Source organism: Odontesthes bonariensis, chromosome 24 (genome assembly GCF_027942865.1).
Source record: "Odontesthes bonariensis isolate fOdoBon6 chromosome 24, fOdoBon6.hap1, whole genome shotgun sequence".
Classification (NCBI taxonomy): domain Eukaryota; kingdom Metazoa; phylum Chordata; class Actinopteri; order Atheriniformes; family Atherinopsidae; genus Odontesthes; species Odontesthes bonariensis.
The window spans coordinates 5508131-5531620 of record NC_134529.1 but is presented as its reverse complement, the minus strand read 5'-3'; the positions used below and the strand labels follow the sequence as shown (position 1 = coordinate 5531620).

The 23490-nt window shown below is 44.1% G+C and overlaps 1 protein-coding gene across 1 annotated transcript in view; it reads right to left on the bottom strand.

The window, feature by feature from the left end:
• Positions 1-23490, bottom strand: part of man1a1 (mannosidase, alpha, class 1A, member 1) — a 126845-nt gene that overhangs the window by 27756 nt on the left and 75599 nt on the right. Inside the window, exon 5 of the mRNA XM_075458662.1 lies at positions 4791-4885. Within this exon, the coding sequence (XP_075314777.1) occupies positions 4791-4885 (95 nt within the window). The remainder of the gene's footprint in view (positions 1-4790; positions 4886-23490) is intronic.

Here is a 23490-nt window from a genome sequence, read left to right as displayed (position 1 = left end):
TGATGATCACAGGGGATGTTTCATTTCCATACGGCTGGAAAAAAATAAAAAGGGTCTGTTGACATGCACAGCATTCAGCACAAAGATGTCATCTTTAGAGTTGTATTAAAAACAAAAAGACTAGGGCTGGGCAACGAAACAAAATGTTTAATCTAATTAATCACATGATTTCCCTGATTAATCACGATTAATCGCATTTGTACGCAGAATCCAAAAATGAGTCCAAAAGTAGTGTATAGCTTTTAGCATTTAGCTTTATTTTAAATGTGCTGCCATATGAATGAAAGTGCCATAATATTTGTTGTGCAAACACACTTTTAACATCAGCATCTTTCTGTAGTTTTTATGTAGAAGCCTCGCTCCACTGTCTGTTTCCTTGAATGACTTGCTGCTATCAGTTGTGTGTTTTGCCTTCAAGTGATATTTTAGACTGGAACTACTACGCTGAGAAGACAATTCAACTTGGCTGTATAGGCAGGAGTTTTTTTTAACATTTATTTAGAAATACGTGCTTTTATGTTGAAACAAGTAAAACAGGAAGTAGCGCCGGTTAGCTCCGTTAGCTTCACACCTGTAACGGTGATGTTACCTGCTAGTTTATCTTTATTTTATCACTCCATGCTTCATGGTGTTTGCTGTAACTGTGTGAATGTGATGCAGAGGAGAAGTAAAAGTTAAAGAATCCTAGTTCTGACCCTGCAGATTGCCTCTGGGGAATGACTCTGCCGTTGGCTGAGAAGCTAAAGGCTAAAGTGGCCAGTATTACTTTGATTATTTATTGGTACCTGTGACAATGCTAAGAATGCTATTTTTTTAATGATTACAACAACTAATGTTGTCTTTTACTTTGTTTACTCGAACATTTAGTTCTACGGTGTTGACGTGGCGTTAATAAACATCTGTGAAAAGAACCGGAGTCTCGCATCCAATCAATGGGCGGCATATTGGCAGAGTTTACAGATGACTTTGGTTCTGTCGACTCCGCCGTCTGGAAGAACTTTAAAATGAAAATGGCCGAGTAAAAGTTCCGTACCCTTCTCCATGTTTGGTGGATCCGATTACTTTCTTTTCCTGTTCCACAGCAGACAGCAACAGACTTTTAAAAAATAAAAGAAATAATAAAACCTGCGTTAATGTGCGATAAAATATTTATCAACGTTAAATAATAAACAAATTTTAACGTGATAATAACGAGTTAACTTGCCCAGCCCTAAAAAAGACACTTTGGGACTTCATTTGTGTGAAGAAACTACAAACCCATAATTCCGCTGGGAAAAGTGGCCAAGAAGTGAGACAAGGAAAGGCATTTATCTTGCAGTCGGCTTCACTTGTTGCAGGAGCAATAACACGTTTTAAGCTGCGGCCTGATTTCTTGTTGCTCAGATCCTGCAGACAGCTGCAGGGCAGAGTGATGAGACACGACCAGAAGGGAATAAAGGGAACCAGGCCACAGAGTGGAGTGGACTGAGAGTACCGAGCACTGAAACAGTGGGAGACGACACTTCACTCATGTCAAGATGAATGGAGTGAGCAAGGACAAGAGGAAGTGCAAGAAAAAGGAGGAAAAAGTGAAAAAATGACCCAGAATGATCGAGAGCATCTGAAAGTGTTCGATCTGGGTCAAGGTTGCACAGGCAGCTTCAAACTATCCTGTTCAAAAGAACTTCAGTTTTATCATCTCAACTTTTCAGCTGTAGATTGATTTGATCTCCTCTCTCTTTCTCTGGTTCAGTCCTAACTGCACCTACTGTTGTAAATAAATGATATTCAGGTTTTTTAAGGCGAAACAGAAGTTTTTCCCACAGTAACTGAAAGCAACCCCTCATTCCTGTTAACATTATCAGGGAACAGATGCAGAGAATTACTGAAACACGTACCCACATCAATGTAAATACAGTTTATATGAGTTAAAAACAGAGTTTGATATGCTGAGATATGCCAAGTTTTCAGCTAACAGCTCTTTGGCAATCACCTTGTTGCTGCAGAAATCCTGTTTTCTGTCTGTCACACGGTGTTATCTTTGCTGTTTTTCATAGATGCAACTAAAGAAATGGGAACAAATGATGTGATGAATCTATGCTAAGTTGTCTGATATTATCTACACAACAAAACTAATAGCTTGAGTTAGGAGCCTTTTTTAAAACCTGAATGATTTGTAGGTCAGAGTTATTTGGCTTCAACAAAAAGAAACACACATTCCTCTGGATTGAAAATGAGTGAAAACGCAGAAAATGTCCAAATAAAAGCTCTGAAAGACCTTCAGAAAGCTGGAGAACTATTGATCAAGGCCAAAAAAAGCTGCTTGGAAGGAAAATATAAAGAAACGAGCTTAATTCTTGAAATGGAAAGAGAGCTCATATCAACTAAAATGCACAGATAAGAGCTGGTGAGCGGTTGAGCTATTTTTGTCATGTTTGGGCTCATCTCCAAGGCACATCTTAGCATGTTTAAGTTTCCCGTGCACAGCTGCTGCGTGTGTGCATTTGCTTTAAAGCCATCGCAGCTCAGCCATGCAGGTGAAGTCGTCATCATCCCTGCACGGGCCTCTGGGGAACAGGTGAACACAACAAACTGCCTTCTCCCTGGGGGGTGTTTCTGTCCCCAGGGAGAAGGACAAAGAGGTGAGGGGGGTGCTTCGGGGGCATTCATCCGTACAGATGTTTAGAAAATTAATTTGTTACAGCATTTATCGCCATGACAACCTGCCTTTTCATTAACGGCTTACAAACAGCTAGTGGAGTTCCTCTGGGGAGAGAGATGGAGGGAAAAGCTCCACCAGAATCTTTTTTATCATGGATCCCAACAGCTGATCCTTTATATGACAGCTATATATCACGGTCTACACTTATAGAGCTCCTTTTTAATCTGTGATCCAGTCAAGAAGGGAATAACGTCTGAAAGTTGGATGTGAAACATCTGTTTAAGTTGCTGCTGGTGGCTGAAAGTTATTTTGGAGGCTTGTTTGTTGGAGCTTCCTGGTTTCTAATTTTTCCCTCCATGGTAAACACACTATATCACCAAAAGTGTTGGCTCATCTGCCTTTATATGAACTTCAGTAACACCCCCATCCTTAATCCAGAGGGTTTGATATGACGTCGGCCCCCCCTTTGCAGCTATAACCGCTTCAATTCTTCTGGCCAAGCTTTCCACAAAGTTTAGGAGTGTTTATGGGAGTTTTTGACCGTTCTTCCAGAGGAGCAACATCTGGCTCGCAGTCTAATTCATCCCAAAGGTGTTCCATCGGGTTGAGGTCAGGACTCTGCAGGCCGGTCAGGTTCTTCCACACCAAACTGGCTCATCCATGTCTTCATGGACCTGGCTTTGTGCACTGGTGCAGCAGCCATGTTGGAACAGGAGGGGTTTCTTTCACTGGAACTAAGGGGCCGAGCCCAGCTCCTGAACAACAACCCCACACCATGATCCCCCCTCCACCAAACTTTACACTTGGCACCCTGCAGTCAGATAAGCACCGTTCCCATGGCAACCACCAAACCCAGACTCCTCCATCAGATTGACAGATGTAGAACGCGTCTCCGCTGCTTTAGAGTCCAGCGGCGGCGTGCTTTACACCGCTGCATCTGACGCTTCGCATCGCACTTGGTGATGTTTGGCTTGGATGCAGTTGCCATGGAAACCCGTTCGATGAAGCTCTCTGTGCACTGTTGTTGAGCTAATCTGAAGCTAACATGAAGTTTGGAGGTCTGCAGCGACCGACTCTGCAGAAAGTCGGCGACCTCTCAGCATCCGCTGACCCCGCTCTGGTTTTTCACGCCGCCGACCACTTCCTGGCCGAGCTGCTGTCGTTCCCCATCGCTTCCACTTTGCTATAACACCACTGACGGCCGACTGTGGAACATTCAGCAGCGAGGAAACTTGTTGCTCAGGTGGCGTCCTGTCACGGGACCAGGCTGGAATCCACTGAGGTCCTGAGAGCGACCCGTTCTTCCACAGATGTTTGTAGAAGCAGTCTGCAGGCCGAGGTGCTTGGATTCATACACCTGTGGCCACGGAAGTGAAGGAACTCCTGAATTTAATTATTTGGATGGGTGAGGGAACACTTTTGGCAATATAGTGCATATCAAATATTTTTCTTGGGATCAGTACCAATTCTGAAACTCCAGTAAAGTGACAACCCTCGATTCCAAACACGACTTTTGCCACTTTTTTTTCTATTGGATCTTTAGAAAGAGTCGATGTCTGGTTCCACTTAATTAACTAAAAAGTAAAGAAAAGACAGAAGTTTGAGTTTCATCTTCTCGTCATTGTTTTTGTTTTTTGGACCATTCATCAGCCAAAAGCACAAATGTAAAGATGCCAATTTTAGCAAGTGACACACAGACTGAATAAATCTTTAATCATCAGCACGACACATAACCGACCACCATGCTCATGAGCCCGTGTTTAAGGCCTCCAGTGCAGCCCGAGTGCAACTGCTAACGGATTAAAGATCTGCTATGTGCAGACGTCTGTTTATAGAGAATATATTACATGAATAAACATACTGATCCTGATCTATCTACATATATCAGTGGAGGAGGACCTTTAACAAAAGATGGTCTCTCTCTCACACCCTGTGGGAACCCCCGACGGTGCGTCACAGTGCCTTCATAAAGGCCGACTTTGGTTTATACTCGTCATATTAAAGCATCTCAGTGTGTGAGAGCTTGTGCTCGTCTGGCACAAACCGAGCCGCAGACCACAGTAGCTCCTTAAAGCATCAAAAGAGACCCGCTGCCTCAAATACAGCCAGAGCGGCGGAGAAGACGGGTGCATGTGTGCGAGTTTTGTACCTCTTGAGGTTGAGCAGAGCCCAGGGGATGCCGGTGGGGGTTTTGAAGGCTGGCAGCAGCTTCTCACCCAACTCCACCGCCTTTTTACGGAACACCTGAGAGAAAAAGAGGGCGTCTCATTATAAAAGGTTGTGCCACAAGAGGAATCCTTGAGAAAGACCGTCCACATCACAAAAGTAAGAATTAAAATCAAACTTTAATGGTGAAATACCTCAAACGTACAAAGCTTCCACCTGAATATCACACAGAGACTCATCTGACTGATTAAGCAGTACAATTAGAACATATCCTTCACTTGAAATAATACTGTAAAGAAATACTGGACCTGCAACTAAAGAAAGAACAACACAAACATCTGAAGATCAGTTTAAACTTACAAAAAGGGACTAAAGTAGAGAGAAAACTCAGCTTCCATGTGATTAAAGCATCCTGCAGAGCTTTGTTTTTCACATCTGTGTCAATCACTGCAGCCAGAAAAGGAAAAGCAGGATTTTTAAAGTTTGAATGATTCTGAGGTCACGCAGTGAGTCAGCCCTCCATCCAGAGAAAGGTGGACTCACTCATGTTTGATCTTCTTCATCCCGTAGCTGTGTTTTCGGATAAAACATCACAAGCTGAGCTGGTAAACACAAGCCCCAGGGGTGGATTTAAGTGTTCTGAGATCAGTTTGCACACTTTTAAAGTGCCGCAGTTCAATTTTCCATCGCAAGTAAGTAACCTTCAGCTCAATTTAGAGCCGAGTGCGCCTGGTGTTGCTTTAAATAACTTCATGAATATTCAATCTGAAAACGAGAGCAAATATTCGTAAAAACTGGGACCAGCACAGATGTAGGTGGAGGTGTCCTACAAGAGCGAACCGGTTACTGTGAGTTATGACTTTCAACTGCTCTGAATAGGTTTAATCACTAACGTGTCCTCAAATAAAAGTAGGTTTTTCACCACTTTTATCAAATCACTTTACTGGAATAATCACACTATTCTGATTAAGCATCTGTCATCTATGGAGTGGGGCTAACGTCTTTCCTCGGCCTGATGTTCAGCTGTTTTTCTCCACACATCTGTTTGCTTTGTCCTCCCAAACTCATATATACGCAGAAGAAGAATATCAAGGTCAGAGCCAATGAAAGGCAGGGAAGGGGATTTCACCTTTAAGCCGCTCTCTGAGAGCGACACATGCTAGCTGCTAATGAAACAAAGACACACGACAGCCGGTGGTGACTCATAGTTAAGAAAAATACTGACCCAGCTTAGAGCTTCAAACATCAGTAGAAGGAAAATGGCTAAAAGCTGGTCGAACAACGGAAGTAACCCAGTCTCTCTGGCTCAGGTACAACAAAATGTTTAATAGATGCTCAGCTCCTGTCGCAAAGAACGTTTTTCGTCAATTTTCAGAACTAAACGGCTTAAAAAACAAGCGTCTGTTGTGATATCTGTGCGACCGACGCAGCTGCATTTCAGCAGCAGCAAACTGAAACAGTGAAATAAATGTGGGTTACAAATCCAGGTTTCATGTGTTTACAAAGCAAGCCTTTAAACGTACGGCTGCACCTACTCCATCTTTTACAATCAAAGCCCTAACAGGAACAGGAGGCTTTCTATCCCGTTAAACTCAACATGGGGCTTTAATCCAACATGGAGCAGGTGGTGTTGAGTGTGTCGTAGCAGCTTGTCGAGCTAGTCGTATGTTAGCCCGTTGGCTACTTTGTTGATCCAACATCGACCGTTCTCTCTCTGCAAAGGTTTCTTTTTTTTACTCAACGTAGACTCAGAGGGCAAAATGGAGGGTGAGACTGCTCCAGATTTCATTTTGAGGTATAAAGCGTTGTAGAAAAACAAGTCCTACAGAAAATAAAGAGAATTAGAAATAAAGGTGTTTTATTAAGGCCCGAGGCCCAAAACAACAGCAGTAAATAAAGTCCTCAGCCGTTATTTGAGGAAATACGGTGCCACGAGCACGTATCCCTTTCTGTAGTATCTTTTAAACAGATAGCATATATGATGCAGGCAGCCCTGAACCCCCTGGGATGGACCACTCAGCAGAGTGTGAGAGACGAGGCCAGCAGGCAGGACAAGATCTTCAGAAAAAAGAGAGAAAATCTCTAGAGGCTACTTGTCAAAACAATGTGGCAACTCTAGAATTCCTTCAAAACTCTGAGGTTACTGTGAGCTGAACTGGGCAGAGGGAACACGAGTGTGGGGTTTATGTCTGCTGTTGGAGGAATTCTGTGTGAAAGACGTCTGAAGATTGTTTTTCCTTCCGCACCGGAGACACAGACGGTGTGAAAAACACGAGTTTAGCTTCGTGTTTAACAGTCAACACAGAAGTGAAGGGCGATGTTGGGGTTTCTATGAAAGTCACATCCCTGACTGTTGGTTAAATAAACACCGTTTCAAAGACAAAGACTTTTCCGTTGTCCGTCATTTTGACTGACAGCGTCGTGAAAAGATATTTTCACCCTTTTGTTGTTGCCATTTATGTTTGTAGGTCATACGTTCTATCAATTTAGTTTTCTTTGGGCAGTTAGAATATACTTTAGTTAGTTTGGAATCAAAATCTGTAATTCATTTTAATATTTGAAATTGTTTAGATTATTTTGGTAACTTTTAGAGAGTTAATTAGAGAGATTAAGAACACACCGGGGGGGGGCTTTTTGTTTGTCAAATATCCGGTGTGAAGACGGGAGGTTTGGGTAAAATGATTTTTTGACCACTTTTTGAGCTTGTATAATCAGATTAAGTCAGCTTTCGTTTTTGATCTAAGTTGTAAGAGATTTTTAGTTATTGTTTTGTTCATATTTTTTGTTGGAAATAAACTAAACTGGAAATATATTTTTTAAACAATCGAGTCGGAAGTGCGTGCAAGAATCAAACCACCTGCTGCCACCCACGGCCTTTCTTAGAAAATGTAGTTTGGAAACTTAGAAGGCCGCGACAGCTTTTAATAATGATAATAAGGACATATTCAATAGCATTTAAGTTTTTATTAATTTTTAATTAATATTCAGTCGGAACAAGCTGAACAGAGAATCCACACCGCGCCATCGGGCCCCAGTAGCTACATATGAACGATGAAATTAAACGATTGCACTTAAAATATGAACAGTTCTCACACCTTCCTCCTGGGCCGCATGGACTCGAATTGCTTGTGCGTAATCAAATGTCTTAATAACGTAGGATTGCTGTCATGAAGTTTTGGACTTTTGCCTCAGACAGACGTCATCTATCACGGCTGTTTTGATGTTGTTCTGGAGGCTGAACATCATCGTTTTTGGACTTTTTTAAGAAACTTCGGACACAGTGAAGCCAACGAGGTCATGCATCAAGAGAGAAAACAGCTAATTAATATGCTCACTCGCCACCAAGTGGTCAGGGGTGTGAACTGCAATCTGTCAAAATGATAGATGGCTTTCAGGTTTTTCCGTCTAGGTTTAAAAAAAAAAAAACACGTCAATGACGGAAAATATTCGGTCAACGTGAATATCCCTTTTTCCTCTGGACGATGCATGACTTCAATCTCAGTATTTTTTAAAAACATCTTCTTTGGGGACAACCTGAAACAGAAAATCCATTTTCCTGATGACCCATCATCCAGCTCTGTGGTATCTTCTGTTTTTGTCTTTATTTTGTCTGACGGCTGAAAGCTTTTGGTTCGTTCACCCAGTTTCAAACCAAGTAAAAAACCCTGAACTAAGGAAAGTTACAGACTGTGTGGCGTCATCGAAGCGAGGCGAAGCTTCACGAATCAGAAAGAGTTGATGTGCGTCACACTGCAGCTCACCCAGCATCTTTACCAGTTAAAGCAAACCTACAGTCCTCTATACTCTCAGAGGTTGACTTGTTGGTGTTCCACGGACGATAACAGGCTTGTGCTTTGTTCAGAGGTGTGTCGATGAGGACGATCCATTCCTTCACAGGATGCCGGGCCTCTGTATAAGAGCTTTAAATATGTTTAAAGACGCCGTCTTTTAAAGCTACGATACTGCTGGCACCAGCTGGTGAGTGAGTGCGTTTTTGTGCTGCTCTGTGGAGGCTGGAGTGTGTCGTAACAAGGCATCAGATGAAGAGATTAATGCCTTTAATAACGCTAGAAGCACACGGAGGGAAAGAATAAAAACACTCCCAGGGATGCACAGACGGATGAATTAAACACAGCCTGTGTCCTAAACCATCAAGCAAACTGACAACCAGCTTTAATAAACAACTCGAGCACACGGAAGCTCAGGAACACACTCACAGAACTTGGGGCTGTTGTCATTAGTGAAGGCTGATGTTGATAATCACATTTCACACCTCAGTACCTCTGACTAAACATCCATCAGGAAGATTTACTGCCCGACGACAGTGCGTTTGTTTGGGTTTGTTAATCCTGTAAGTAGATAAACCAGATAGCTGCATCTGAAAACTCCCAAAGTGCCTGTTTCTGAGGACATCGGCTGATTTGGCTGCATTCATTTACTCAGACTGAGATGGCCGAGACTTGTTGAAGGAATAAAGTGCAACGAAAAATCAGTCCAAAGACAACTGGAGCAATAGTTCCTCGGGAATTACTTTTTCACCCATTTTCAGTCCAGTTCTTGTTGAATGTTGTGCCACTTAACTCTGACCTGTGCATCTTCAGGCACTTTGTTCCCATTTCTTTAGTTTCAGCTTTGAAAAACACCAAAGATAACATAGTTCGACTGACAGAAAATAGGATTTCTGCACCTTTAAGGTGATTCCCAAAGAGCTGTTCGCTGCAAACGTGTCGCATTGATGGTAATTATTCACAAATACTACATTAAGATCAGAAAACTAGGGCTAAAGAAGGTCTACTGGGGCGCTTTAAACCAAATCACACTGCACTCATCTGTAAAAGAGTCTAAAAATGCAGATGTTTTAAGTTGAGTCTGACTATCCAAAGTCAAACTCCAAGTACCAACTTATTTGGGAGTTTTTAACTCCATTACAGAGAAAATAAATCAGTGTTTAGTAGTTGTTTCACGGGTTAAAAGTCAACCCATGTTTGATATTTACAGCTTCTGTGACGGAGCTCAGAGATTGGAAAAGATGCACAGATGAAGCTCGGTTTGGGATCAACTTTAACGGTATTTAATCCAACCTGGAGCTCTACTGATTATCAGGTTTACTTCCATCTTAGATTGAGCCCCGTGCATATAAGGAGTTACTTTACAGCTTACCTTTTCTTTTGTAATGGTGGTTGATGTGTGGAAACGTGTGTATATGTGTAAAGAAGCCACACAAATAAATAAATCGAGTCTCAGATCAGGGTTAAAATGTAATATCGGGTTAAGACTTGTTAAAGGTGAGGAGATGGCAGCAGAAGGTCCAAAAAGTCATCAAATATTTAGTTAGTGTGTCCAGCCGCTCATCGTTCAACCTCCGGTGTTCTGACTATAACCGTTGGAGGTGTATGATTACGTGTTGCGGTCCACGGAGAGTCGGGCGGACAGCTCCCTAACTAAGATGAATCTCTCAGCCTGGCCTCGGTGTGACCAGCAGGCCCAGTGAGACACGTAACCCAGATTACAGCCGCCTCTGTGAGGACGCAGCGAGCCGCATGCTGACACCTCAACCCGCCGGCAGGATCCTGACTCGCTGCTTCTTCACAACATCCAACCCCCCCTCTCTCTTCCTTCCTCATTTCAGCCACACACTCCATCACTCCTCAGGACCCCCTGAAAGGGCTTTATTCTGTTAACTCGGCTTTTTCTTTCTCCGTTCCAACACTTATAAAACCACTCTTTCATATCCATCTCTTTCCCGTCTTTATTGGCTTAAACACACGAGTCTGTGGTCAACGCCGTTGTGCAGCCGAGCGAGACGGCCGGGTTTCTGTCGGTGTTTGCTGCTCGGTATTCTTGGAGGAGCCTTGTTGGGATGAAGGTCACCCTGCTACAACCTGAGCATTAATGATCTGTATCTGGTTGAAAGGGAAGAAAACCTGCTAATGCGGAATGTAAATGCGGAACAGATCATGATCAGAATGCAGCTGGCGGCGGTTCGGGCTGCAGAAACGGTTCGAGGTGTGAAGGAAATCTGTTCGGCGTGACCACATTCATGAAAACAAGATCCCTGCAGTAAGCTGAAAGGTCACATGACCCCACGCAGTCACGCCTGATGCCACCACAGCAGCAGCAGCTGCAGCAAAGCCTGGAATATTTCCCTAACTCATCAGGCTGATAACAGACAGTCTCCTCTTATTTCTGTGTAAATCAAATCAAATCAAATCAAATCAAATCAAATCAAATTTATTTATATAGCACATTTCATGTACAAAACAGTTGAAAGTGCTTCACATAAAATAAAAGCATCGCAGCAGGGAGTGGAAGAAGCATTAAAAATACATAAAATAATATAAAGAGAAACAAATAAAATAATTTAAATGAATTTAAGAACAAGCAACAGTCTAGATAAATTAAGAAAGTAGTCGTTTAGATCCCCAACGTGTTGAAAACCTGACAAAATACCGACTGTTTACAATTTTGTTCCCTCGAATTCGGCGCTACTAAAGCTAGCCGCAGTGAGCAACGCACTTCCGGTTATTTTCACAAAATAAAATACCCGTTACCTTTTATCATAGGGAAAGCCATTACGATACAATTGGTGCTTTTGTTTTGAAAACAGGAAGTGAACCTACCCTCGTTGTAGCTAGCTTGAAACTGCCGTTTTGACAAGAAATGACGATCGCATCTTGGGTAGTTTGAGTATGAGTAGTAACCTTATGATGCATACCCAACATTGGGTAATTTAATCAAATTTATTTATATAGCACATTTCATGTACAAAACAATTCAAAGTGCTTCACATAAAATAAAAGCATTGCAGCACGGAGTGGAAGAAGCTTTAAAAATACATAAAAGAATATAAAGAGAAACAAATAAAACAATTTAAATGAATTTAAAAACAAGCAACAGTCCAGATAAGTTCAAAGATATCGTGCAGATTTCATGCATAGACACATGAGAACAGAAATGTTTTAACCTGGAATTAAAAATGTCTCCATTTGGTGAAAGTTTAATCTCCACTGGCAGTTTGTTCCACTTGTTTGCAGCATAACAGCTAAATGCTGCTTCTCCATGTTTAGTCTGGACTCTGGACTGGACCAGCTGACCTGAGTCCTTGGATCTAAGAGCTCTGCTGGGTTTATATTCTCTGAACAGATCACAGATGTATTCTAGGCCTAAACCGTTCTGGGATTTCTGTGTAAAGACTCACTAACGAGTGCGTTTACATTCTGCCCTTCATGGTTAAACTCGCCGACTCCACCAGCAAATGTTATCCGTAAAGGTTGCTAGATGTCAGAGCGTTTCCTGATGAAACTTTTAATAAAATCTCAGGATCGCTTTGGGAAAGCAGCAGCTGCTTCATCAAGAGAGCGGCCTCTTGGCTCCAGAGCTGCATAAATGCAAATCTGGATCAAATGTCATTTTTCAATGGAAACACCCAGATTTTAACATCAAATGAGTCACCTACATGTCTCGATATTCCACTCGATTTTGCTCCAAAACCCACGAAGAGTCGAAGACGCCGTGAGATCTAATGTGTGGAAATCATTAACTAGAAAGAGCAGTTCCTGTGAAACAGCAGTGAGAATGCTTATGAGCTGAATGGGGATAGCTGACCATGCTAAAAAAGCTGAAAATATAAATAATTTTAGCAGTAAAAACTGTTGCTGAGGTATTGGTTGAAGGAATTTTGTGATTTGTGTGTACTACCAAACTTAACATTGGAGTTAGTCATAGAATTTGAGAGGTTGATCTCGGTTCAAGGCTCATAGCTGAAATTCTGTAAATGTGAGCTCTTTAGTAGTTACATTGGCTGAAAGAGGACAATTTGTCCTACATTTTAAGGTATAATTTGTTTCTCTAAGTTAAACTGTATGAAAGTTAGAGGAATTTGTTTGGAAAAACTGAAAAATTTGAAACACGCACTCAACTGTGTGCTCATTCATAAAAATCAAGGAGCAGCAAAATGTTTATGTTTTTGAAACTGTCATATTTCAAAATTGGCTGAAGGTTTGAAAAAGCTGAAACAATTGGATAATAGCTGAATGTCTTGTGACCCATTTAAAGTTTGAATGGTGTCTCTAGCTGAAAGCATGCAGAAATAGTTAGGAGGGAGATGATTTGGAAGAGCTGAAAGCAGTTTCCATTCATTTGAATGGCAGGGAAATTTGAATAAAAGTTGAATATCTTAAAAAGTGTAAAAGTTAAAAACACCAAAAATTATAAAATGAATCTGCTGAAAGAGCTGAACGTTTTGATAATAAAATTGTAGAAATAGCTGAAATTATGCAGGAGTAGTTAGGTGCCGAAAACTGGCGGAATAATAATAATAAAGAGAAAGAGGAACTTAATTAGGACAAATGTCTGTGGACTGACAGAGCCGAAGCAGCCCAACAGAAGTGAACTCTCACCTGGTGAGACATCATGCAGGATCTCTGCATGCTAATACAGGAAATCCAGACAAAAAGCAGCTAAAATGAAATTAAAACACTTTTTCTGACACTCCTTTCCAATGCAGACACATCCGCCGTCTCCCTTTTCCTCTCAGTTGTTTTTGTTGCCTCTCTTCCTTCCACAGATTTGCACTCCTGTCATGTCTGTGGATGGAAAATTCACCCTTTTTTAAGTCTCCCAGGCGGCGCCGCGGCGGCACTCCTGCTGCCGTGTTTACGGGGCCGAAGGCCTAATAAAGCACCTTTTTCAGTTTCATCTCAAATGCAAATTTAATCATATATCTTTTTCTGGTTCTATCTTTAGAAGCATTAAAATGTCTCAGAAGTGTTTTATTACACCTCATGAATTAATCACTCCGGGGGAAAGCAAAGACTGAATGAAGAGGGCAGGCTGGGCGTCAGCTGGAGGAGGCCGTGATGGAGAGGCGGAGGCGACACTCAGACGCACTCAGAGGAGGCGACAGCTTTCAGCAGTTGAGAAGCCGGCTGTTGTGTGAATGACTGCAAAGTCTCTCCCTCGGCCTCTCTCCGGGTTGAATAAATCATCTCAGAAAAGGGGAAAAATACACTAAGGTTGACTTAAAAAGGTAAACTTTACAAGAAAGAAAGAAATAAAGGGGGATTTGTGTCCGACTTACATGCAAATGAGATGAAAAGTTCTGAACAAAGCACCCGGTGTCACAGAGCGAAATGCAAATATCTGCGAGGTAAATCACTTCTCAGCAGGGTGCCTCGGCACAGAAGGCTAACATTAAAACAAATGATGGCTTTACATGGAATCGCTCCTCTATGCTAATTCAGAAAATATGAAAACTGAGCCTCAGCTCTCCAGTTCAGCTCTACATGCTGACATTTTCTGTAATGAGTGCGTTCCCTCTTGAGTGAGAGAGGTGTTAAAAGGAAAAATTAAAAAAAATAAATAAATAAAAAAATCGCCCGCAGGAAAAGCTGAATGCTACTGAGACGGCGGGGGAAATCGACTCCTGAGCGAATGCGACAGGAGTCGCCAGTCGGCCGCGATGAAACACGAAAGGAGACAAAAAGAGCCGGAGAGGTGGCTGTCTGTGTAAAATACGATAGAAAATAAGTCCATCACACGCGCTGAAGCCCTGAAATAAGAACGATGGCGTGTGAAATATTCACTGCAGCTTGCATCAACACGTGAGATGAAGCGTGAACGTATCTGCTGCTGCTGAGCAACAACAATCAGCCCAAAAAACGGTCGTTAAGGAGCCTCGCCCGCTGAAATCGGTGATGTCCGCGTCACATTTAGCCTCCTCTGCGCTCCGGAGAGCACTTCCCCAGCAGAAAGAGACCAGAGCTGAAGGTCTACACACTCTGTTCAAGTTACGCTCCGTTAGACAGATCAGATCAATAGATATTAAGTAATATCTATTACTCAATTTTACTAACACAAATGGCAAATAAATCGATTGCTTCTCCCTGGTTAACCGGATGTTGAGTCTGGTTCTTTTTCCACTGAATTTTTTTTTAAGTTGAATTTTTTTTCCACTGAATTTTTTTTTAGATGTTGAATTTTTTTACACTGATTTTTGTTTTTAGAAATAGATTTTTTTTTTTACACTGTTGGTTTTTCAAAATTCAATATTAGAAATTCGTATTCAAACTCTGATGGCACAGAAAAGCTTCCATACTCTGGGGGATCCCAACATGTTCCCATGTCCCATCTTTCCAGTGAGCTCTGGCTCCACCTCCAAAGAGAGGCGACCAACCAGCCGGCGGACCAATTTAAAACCTTCTGCTCGTCATTCAAAGCTCAAACACGTTCCCACGGCACGAACATTTAAACTCAATCAGCTCGATGTTGACAGACAGAAATACGCCGCTGCTGTGCTGGAAGTCCTCCACGACTGTTTCGAGTGATTTGGACAAAGCTGAAAGCAACAAAAATGAAAAGAAAACACAAAGTTACTGCAGGGCGTCAACCAATCCATCGGCCTAATTCAACATCAGTCCTTCAGCTCGGAGGAGAACGGTCTTTACTTTTAATTAAAGCTGCCTCCCTCTTTCATCTCAGTCGCCACACGCAGAATAATTAAACTCTCCACATCCTCACTGAAGAATAATGGCATCAGTGAGCTCCGTGTGTTGTTTTCCGTGTGTCACTTCCGGTCTTTTGGATGAAAGATTTTTCACATTTTTCCCCACAAAATATCCAAATTCTTACGCTAAAGCTCACAGAAATGCACTCAGAATAAAAAACCGTGTGGATAAAGATGGAGTCAAAGCAATCAAAAAGCAATGAAGCCCCTGCTGAGTCTGAAAAAAGTCCACCAGCTTTCTGAGAAGATGCTTCTGCATTATCCTGGCCCCGCTCATCAACATGCCCACATGTGGATGCACATATGCAACGAGGAGCCACTGCTGATGAAGTTTCTCTCCTCTCTCGTGGCACGCTCGGTGCCGACTCGGCAAAACTCCGACAGTCAGCTTTTCTGATGGCGCCGCTATGGAAATAAGGAGGAAGCGAATTTGCATCACGGTGTGAAAAGTTACAGCCGATCGCACGAATTTAAGCACGACTCAGCAGATTTTATTTAATGCCACAGGATGCATCACACCGGTCCTTCAGATACGTGCGCTAACGTCCCAGACCGTTTCATCTCAGTTCACACCTGATATTTAGGATTTAAAAGCATCTCAGGAAGCCACCTGTGACTGGATCTTTGCTCCTCTGCCTATAATTGGATTTGATCTGCGGGGAGACGAACAGGCTCCTCGTTTAAAGGCAGCACGACGCGAGGATGGTGGCGGAAACCTGAACGTTGGGTAATCAGTGTGGGTACAGGAGGGTTAATCCTCATGGCCTCATAAAGCTGGAAAGTCATACATGACTTTATGGGCATCACAGTGTTTGAAGTGGACAAAAAAGGCCGCTGATAATGAAAACTGAGGCTGAAATGCTCATAATAAAGCAAACTAACTATATATATATACCTCACCTAAGCCACTCTCCACTGCTGAATGATGATAAAAAGCTGGATATCTACTATTTTGCTGCCACTCTCTCAGATCTACTTGACATCAGTCGCTCAGAGATACAGCTGGAAAAGGCATTAAGAGAAGCGCTCACTGGAAACCAACAGACCTCCATTTACTGTAAGTCCATTCATTTGCGTCAGCAGCCACTTTGGGAATCATCAGGAGGGCTAATGGGATAAATATAACCCGCAGCAGATGAACTGATGCTGACAGTGATGCATTTTTCAGAACACTGTACTTTCCTGAAACAACAAACTAAAAGCAGCCTGAAAATCCCAGTGAAGGAGTGCGTGATGGGGAGAGTGAAGTGGCGTACAAGCCTCCCCGTGGAGGCCGGCGTTATCAGACAGCAGGGCCGAGCACGAGCCTCCGAGCGCGAGCCTCCGAGCGCGAGCCTCCGAGCGCGAGCCTCCGAGCGCGAGCCTCCGAGCGCGAGCCTCCGAGCGCGAGCCTCCGAGCGCGAGCCTCCGAGCGCGAGCCTCCGAGCGCGAGCCTCCGAGCGCGAGCCTCCGAGCGCGAGCCTCCGAGCGCGAGTCTCTGAACGGCTTTAAAATGAAGCACATTGACCCCAAGTACTGAATGAATCAGATGTGGTGATTTTGTGACTAAACTAATGTCAGAAATGTTGGTTTTAGCTTTTCAAACAAAGAAGGCATCAATATTAATAAGATTTCTCCAAGTTTTACATTGTGTTTTTGTGTCTTTTTGTATGCTATTTATCTAATTTTGTGTTTTTTTTCTGTAATAAATGTTGAATTGAATAACTTTCCCAATCTGTGACTTTGGAAAAACCAAATAAAGCTGTAAGAACAGTGAGATAAATGCCACATCTTTCTGGGTTAGAGCAGTATTAATTGTTCCTTAAAGGAGGTAGAATGAAAAAGGCAGAACTAAAAACACTGCAGGTTAATCTGTTCTCAGCATTTCTGCTTAAATCAGCTCAACAGGTGGACTAAACGCCGTCTTTTTCCAGAAAAAAGTGGGGTAACAGGACTGCTTTCAAGCTAACATCCAGCTGTGTGAGCGGCTAACATCTGTTTGCGTCTCTGCTTTCACATGCTGTGTTTTAATGCAGCTGAAGTCCTAATAAAGCCTCTTATTTCCTGTTTTATTGTCCGTTATCAGACGACACGGTGACTCGGAGACAGAGAGTGAAACGACAGGGGTTAACACGACACCTTAACCAGCAGTCTCTCATTTTACAGAGACAACATGAAGCTGATAAAATGAGCCGTTTTTATTCTGTGACTGAGAATATTAACTCACATTAACAGCTCACATTAACAGGATTAATGAAAATATGATAGTGGGGTCGTTATGGTGACATCTCAGCTAAAATTAGCCAATATTTGTCCAACATTATCAACACAAGTTGCCTCAGCTTCCTTCTGTTCTCTGCTGGCGTCCTTCTCAGCTAACAAGTCGACTGATTTCCATTAAAATGCTGAAAAGTTCCCGACATGTGAACCGGCTGCTTTCTGCAGCGTTGATGCTGTGCTATCATGCTAAGCTAACTGGCTTTTTTCCAATGGACACACTGGCTGTGTTCGAAACCGCATACTACATACTCATCGATCAGACAGTATGCAGAGCGTTTACCCACAATGCACTTCGCTCCTGCCCGAGCCGAAATCAGCCGGCCTGAAGCTGATTTCTCTTAAGCTCTAAACTCTGTAAACTTTAGCAACATTTGAAACATTTTCAGGTGAGAAAGTAGTCGTTTAGATCCCCAACGTGTTGAAAATCTGACAAAATACCGGTTGTTTACCATTTTGTTCCCACGAATTCGGCGCTACTAAAGCTAGCCGCAGTGAGCAACGCACTTCCGGTTATTTTCACAAAATAAAATACCTGTTTCCTTTTATCATAGGGAAAGCCATTACCATACAATTGGTGCTTTTGTTTTGAAAACAGGAAGTGAACCTACCCTCGTTGTAGCTAGCTTGAAACTGCCGTTTTGACAGGAAATGACGATCGGCGACGTCACGTTACGTTGCATCTTGGGTAGTTTGAGTATGAGTAGTAACCTCATGATGCATACCCAACATTTCGGAGAATCTAGTATGCATCCGGGAACTTCTCGCTTACTCAAACTCGCATACTAACTCAAAAAGTTAGTAGGAGTAGTAGGAGAAGTAGGAAAAGTATGCGGTTTCGAACACAGCCACTGTACAGTATTTACTCTTTTCTTTCCTTTGAAATGCTCCCAAGCTTCAGACATTTTGCTTGTTTCCTGCCTCAAAGCAGGCTGCTACAAACGCAGCACGTGCGCACGCTGTGCGACAGTAATAACCGACCACTGAGCTGAGCAACGCAAATTAAACAACGCATCGAAGCAAATGATTCGCAGGATGGATTTTTGGGTTTTCGAGTTATTCGAGGAGAGGTTTCAGCCCGAAAATGAACCAAAACCGAGCTGAAAGATGCTAAAAATGTTCCGTGGAGCTGTTCATGCGTCACACACGCTCTGCAGCGTTCTGCCTGATAAATAACTGGTAAATGTGAAGGGTAGCTGACGGCTAAAAACACACATGTAGGGAGAAGCAACAACAAAATGACTCTGCTGGGAGCTGCTGGGAGGAGAGGCAGACAGACTGATAAGCTGAGCAGAGAACAAAGATCTGTTCGGAGTTGTGTATCACAAGTGTTAAACAAAGCTACCTGTCAAACTGCTGTCTGCAAGAGAAGAAAAAAAAAGCTTCAGATCTTCACAGCTATACACTGAGATGACTCGCCAAGCTTTCAAAGGCAGGTTGGACTCGATGAGGAGGCAGGCCGGCTGTATTAGCTCTTAAAATCACCAGCATCCCATCAAAAAAGCATCAGCTGCAGCATGTACACAGAGGTGCAGATATACAGAAACACAGCCTGGGAGGGAGCTGATGTAATTTGACTGTAAGTCCCACACAGGAGTGAGTAGCCTGGTGAAGAGCCAGGAGGCTCGCGCCGGGCACCGAGCATCAATATGGAGCGCAGAGCCTCGGGGCTCTTTCACCCACTGAAATGTGGGACAGATCAGACAATATTGACTCAGCCGGGCTCGGAGCGGACCTGGAGAGCTTTGGCCCTGGAGAGCTTTGGCCCTGGAGAGCTTTGGCCCTGGAGAGCTTTGGCCCTGGAGAGCTTTGGCCCTGGAGAGCTTTGGCCCTGGAGGAAGCAGCAGTGGAGATTTCAAAGAAAGAACTTTACTTTTTACTACATTTTTCACATGCAAACATGTTCATTTGGTCTCGTTTAGCCGTGAGCACGTCCAGGTAGTTTAACGGTTCAGTCCTTATTACTTAATGAATGCAATCACAGAAGCAGCTGGAAGTACGTAATATGCAGAACTTAAGTCTGTAGTTTTGTTTGAAAATGGTCTGATTTGCAGTCTGAACGCTGAAGAAAATGTGCTCATAATAACACGTAAATATGGAAGTTTGCAGGGTTTGTGCTGTATAAACCTATCAATGTTAAATGTTAAAAATAAGGCAATCATTGAGCGTGATTTACGACCTTCATCTGCAACACAGATCAAATATCCCCGGTGGTTTAGCTCGGTGTTAGATAGGAAACTCATCTTTATTTTACCAGTCACGGTGGTGAAATCTGGACTAAATGCATTCGTCTTCCAACAGGCCTCGACATCAAATACAAATACTTTTACTTTTATACCAAATTTAGACACTTTTTCAACCCAAATATGCTCGTATTTCTTTGGTTTAAAAACATCCTCTGAACAGGAAGGAAAACCCAATCCGGCTTTATGTACTCCAGCTCTTCTACTGTTGAAATATTAAGTAGCTGCTGGTGGTACTACTGCACTAACATCCTCTTGTTTCTGGTCTGGGACTGCTGGTGTGGACTATGTGTTTGACATATAAAGTGTAGAATCTATAACAGTCACATGTTTTTAATGCAGGTTGGAAAAATACAGAAAGACAAACCCGGACGGCACAGAGTTCAGCGTCTGAGCTACGTTAAATTATTCTGACTTGTTACTTACTTAGTTCAACAGTCAGAAATCTGGGATTGACCTTTGACCTTTGAACTGAGGTCGGACAAACAAATGAACAATGTCGTCAGGACTAGTTTTTTCCAGTTGCGTCTCCTGACCAAAGTTAAAATGTTTTTAAGTGGTCATGACCTTGAGAAAGCCATCCATGCCCTAATAAGTTCAAGGTCAGACTGTTTTAATGCGCTTTATGTGGGCGTCTCCCAGTCTTCTCTCAGTCGCCTTCAGCAGGTGCAGAACGCTGCTGCCCGTCTTTTAACCAACACCAACAGACGTGTGCACATCACTCCTGTTCTTAACTCCCTCCATTGGCTTCCTGTCCTTTAGAGAACTGATTTTAAACATTTAATGTTTTTTTTTAAAGCTCTTAACGGCCTCGCCCCGTCGTATTTATCTGAGCTTTTAACAGTCCTGGTAGAGCTCTGAGGTCAACAGATCAGTTTCTGCTGGAAGTGCCCAGGTCAGAATACAAACCCTGGGGTGAGCGAGCCTTTTCCCAAAGCTGCCCCCAGGCTCTGGAATAAGCCCCCCGTCCAGCTGCCTCTTATTTCTGACCTGGGCCTCTTCAGATCCAGGCTAAAAACCTGCTTATTTAGGATGGCTTTTAATACTCAGTAGTATGATGACACTTTTATCTTATTCGATTTTGTTGTATTTTATTTCTTTCACTGTTCTATTATTGTTTTTATTTGTTTTTACTTATTCTTCTCTTTATTTAGAGCTGTATAAATGAAATACATTTACATTTGTTAAATGTTCTTTTTAATAAAGGCCCAAGGCAGACCTTTACAGTTCCAGGTTCAAGGTGAATGAAGAAATGTGCCACCTGCAGCAGGACGACAGTCAGCTGGGCTTTTCTATGGCGTGCCAAGACTTCAGTGCAGAGACCTCGGCCATATTCTTTGCCTCGGGTATGCCGGGCTAACTGTTCCTAGCTCCGCTGAGAGATGCAGCATGACGTGCGAGCCTGCAGCCCCGCAGCCACGCCACAGGAAACTCGTGCTCTTTTCACGCCGCCGAGCAGAGGCCCGGCCGCATTCTAATTCCACATTTAGGTACAACGCGCTCGCTGCCGCTGTAATTAAAACAAACGAGTACGCCAAGCTGAGATTGCTTTGGTATTTTTATTAGAATCTGCGCTGAGCAAAACTGTTTGGGTCAATAGCTTTTTAATCAGAGCATTTGCTGGAACCGTTTCAAAAGGAGTGCAAAAACCTTCGGGCCACAGCTAAAATATTGTTCTGTAATGAGCTGGTCTGTGCTTCGGCAGCCCGAGTTTGTTAATTACTTTGCTTTAAAAAGGTCTCGTAGCCAGAGAGAGGCGAGCTCAAGTGATACGCACACCGACTCGTAAGTCAACAGATTCCCTTTGGACTCAGTGTACATTCAGCAAACTGAAACGACAAAAGAGACGGAAGAAAGAGTGACAGGCAGGCGAGGTGAAGACACCAGAGGAGAGGCTGAACAAGTCAGAGTCAGATGCTAATCTGAGATTAGATTACAGCTCGGCTCAATAATATTAAAACGTGAGAGCAAAGACAGACCATTTCTGCTTCCTCTTGTCACTCAAAGGTGCGTGCGCGCGCACAAGTGTGCACGTGGGAGTATATTAACAAGGCAAATAGCTTTCATGCTTTATCTCCCTCGCAGGGGAAGCGATAAGGACCAATGAGAGCCGGTCTGGGAAGCAGTCTGGCTCCCTTCAGACCAAATGACAGCGATGAGAAACAAAGCTGCAGATATTAACCGAGGGGATACTTCAGGGTTTCCAACACTAACCCCGTCAGGCCCTAACCCCGTCAGTACCTAACCCCGTCAGTCCCTAACCCCGTCAGTCTCTAACCCCGTCAGGCCCTAACCCCGTCAGTCTCTAACCCCGTCAGGCCCTAACCCCGTCAGGCCCTGACCCCGTCAGTACCTAACCCCGTCAGTCTCTAACCCCGTCAGTCTCTAACCCCGTCAGGCCCTAACCCCGTCAGTACCTAACCCCGTCAGTCTCTAACCCCGTCAGGCCCTGACCCCGTCAGTCTCTAACCCCGTCAGTCTCTAACCCCGTCAGTCTCTAACCCCGTCAGGCCCTAACCCCGTCAGTCTCTAACCCCGTCAGTCTCTAACCCCGTCAGTACCTAACCCCGTCAGTCTCTAACCCCGTCAGTCCCTAACCCCGTCAGTCTCTAACCCCGTCAGGCCCTAACCCCGTCAGTCTCTAACCCCGTCAGTCTCTAACCCCGTCAGTCCCTAACCCCGTCAGTCTCTAACCCCGTCAGTCTCTAACCCCGTCAGTCCCTAACCCCGTCAGTACCTAACCCCGTCAGTCTCTAACCCCGTCAGTCTCTAACCCCGTCAGGCCCTAACCCCGTCAGTCTCTAACCCCGTCAGTCCCTAACCCCGTCAGGCCCTAACCCCGTCAGTCTCTAACCCCGTCAGGCCCTAACCCCGTCAGTCTCTAACCCCGTCAGTACCTAACCCCGTCAGTCTCTAACCCCGTCAGTCTCTAACCCCGTCAGGCCCTAACCCCGTCAGTCTCTAACCCCGTCAGTACCTAACCCCGTCAGTCTCTAACCCCGTCAGTCCCTAACCCCGTCAGTCTCTAACCCCGTCAGGCCCTAACTTCGTCAGTCTCTAACCCCGTCAGTCCCTAACCCCGTCAGTCCCTAACCCCGTCAGTCTCTAACCCCGTCAGTCTCTAAACCCGTCAGTCCCTAACCCCGTCAGTCCCTAACCCCGTCAGTCTCTAACCCCGTCAGGCCCTAACCCCGTCAGTACCTAACCCCGTCAGTCCCTAACCCCGTCAGTCTCTAACCCCGTCAGGCCCTAACCCCGTCAGTCTCTAACCCCGTCAGTCCCTAACCCCGTCAGTCCCTAACCCCGTCAGTCCCTAACCCCGTCAGTCCCTAACCCCGTCAGTCCCTAACCCCGTCAGTCCCTAACCCCGTCAGTCTCTAACCCCGTCAGGCCCTAACCCCGTCAGTCCCTAACCCCGTCAGTCCCTAACCCCGTCAGTCTCTAACCCCGTCAGTCCCTAACCCCGTCAGTCCCTAACCCCGTCAGTCTCTAACCCCGTCAGTCCCTAACCCCGTCAGTCTCTAACCCCGTCAGTCCCTAACCCCGTCAGGCTCTAACCCTGTCAGTCCCTAACCCCGTCAGTCTCTAACCCCGTCAGTCCCTAACCCCGTCAGTCTCTAACCCCGTCAGGCCCTAACCCCGTCAGGCCCTAACCCCGTCAGTCCCTAACATCCACACCT